Here is a 778-nt window from a genome sequence, read left to right as displayed (position 1 = left end):
TTCTTTAAGGGGTCTACGTCCGCAAACGGGTTCAGCTCTTTTGATTTAGGAAAGAGGGCCCCCTCCCTGCCCTGAAGGCTAAATGAGCAGGTCTGGAAACGACACTGAAATCGTCGTCGTCCACCTCCAGGGTCGGGGCTAGCGGCTGGCATGCCCCACGGCGACTCCAGGAAAAGTGTCCAGTTCAGGTCCTGAAATGGCTCAGGTGCGAAGTTGAAACGCCCTTCCGCGAAAAGAGTGGAGTCAGTGAACCTGCCCCACTGAGTACCTAGACTAAAATTCCCTTAGCCCCAAGAAGAGGTCAAGACACTTAAGGAAACTCGGGCGAGGCACTCGGCGGTTCCACCTGCTCCTCGGGTCCCCACCCTAGGCGCCTGTTCAGGCGTTGGGCACGAAAGGGAAAATCGGTAGACTGCGTTCTTCCCTAGAGAGAAATTGTGGCGGGCGGAGGTCCGTGCGTCTCCTCTAACGCGAGCTGGGTGGTGGTGTATCGATGTCCACGCGATCCCGGGGCGGGAGGCGTAAGCTCTGCTCCCCAGGATCCAGGACTGAACGCCTCGAAGTGTCGTCCCTGGGGGGCAGAGCACCCGGAGAGGTAGGGCAGAATGCTGGGGGGGATGGGGGGGGGACCGGAAAGAAAGCATAGTGGAGACGAGGGTGAGAGGACCCGGCAGAAAGTCGCGCGGGGAGGGGGGGGGGCGGGGCGGCAGGGAATGCGCCAGCCGAGGGGAAAGTACAACCCATCCCAAACTTTCGCAGATCCGGGGGCCTAGGAAGG

The 778-nt window shown here is 60.8% G+C and overlaps 1 protein-coding gene across 1 annotated transcript in view; it reads left to right on the top strand.

Annotated features, from left to right (window-relative positions):
* The first annotated feature begins 493 nt into the window (after positions 1–493).
* Positions 494–778, top strand: part of LOC132376426 (synapsin-1-like) — an 855-nt gene continuing 570 nt past the window's right edge. Inside the window, exons 1-2 of the mRNA XM_059942087.1 lie at positions 494–595; positions 760–778. The exon at positions 760–778 is cut by the window's right edge and continues 570 nt beyond it. Coding sequence (XP_059798070.1) covers positions 494–595; positions 760–778 — 121 coding nt within the window. The remainder of the gene's footprint in view (positions 596–759) is intronic.

Source organism: Balaenoptera ricei, chromosome 12 (assembly GCF_028023285.1).
Source record: "Balaenoptera ricei isolate mBalRic1 chromosome 12, mBalRic1.hap2, whole genome shotgun sequence".
NCBI classification, from domain to species: Eukaryota; Metazoa; Chordata; class Mammalia; order Artiodactyla; family Balaenopteridae; genus Balaenoptera; species Balaenoptera ricei.
This window is presented reverse-complemented; position numbering and strand designations above follow the sequence as displayed.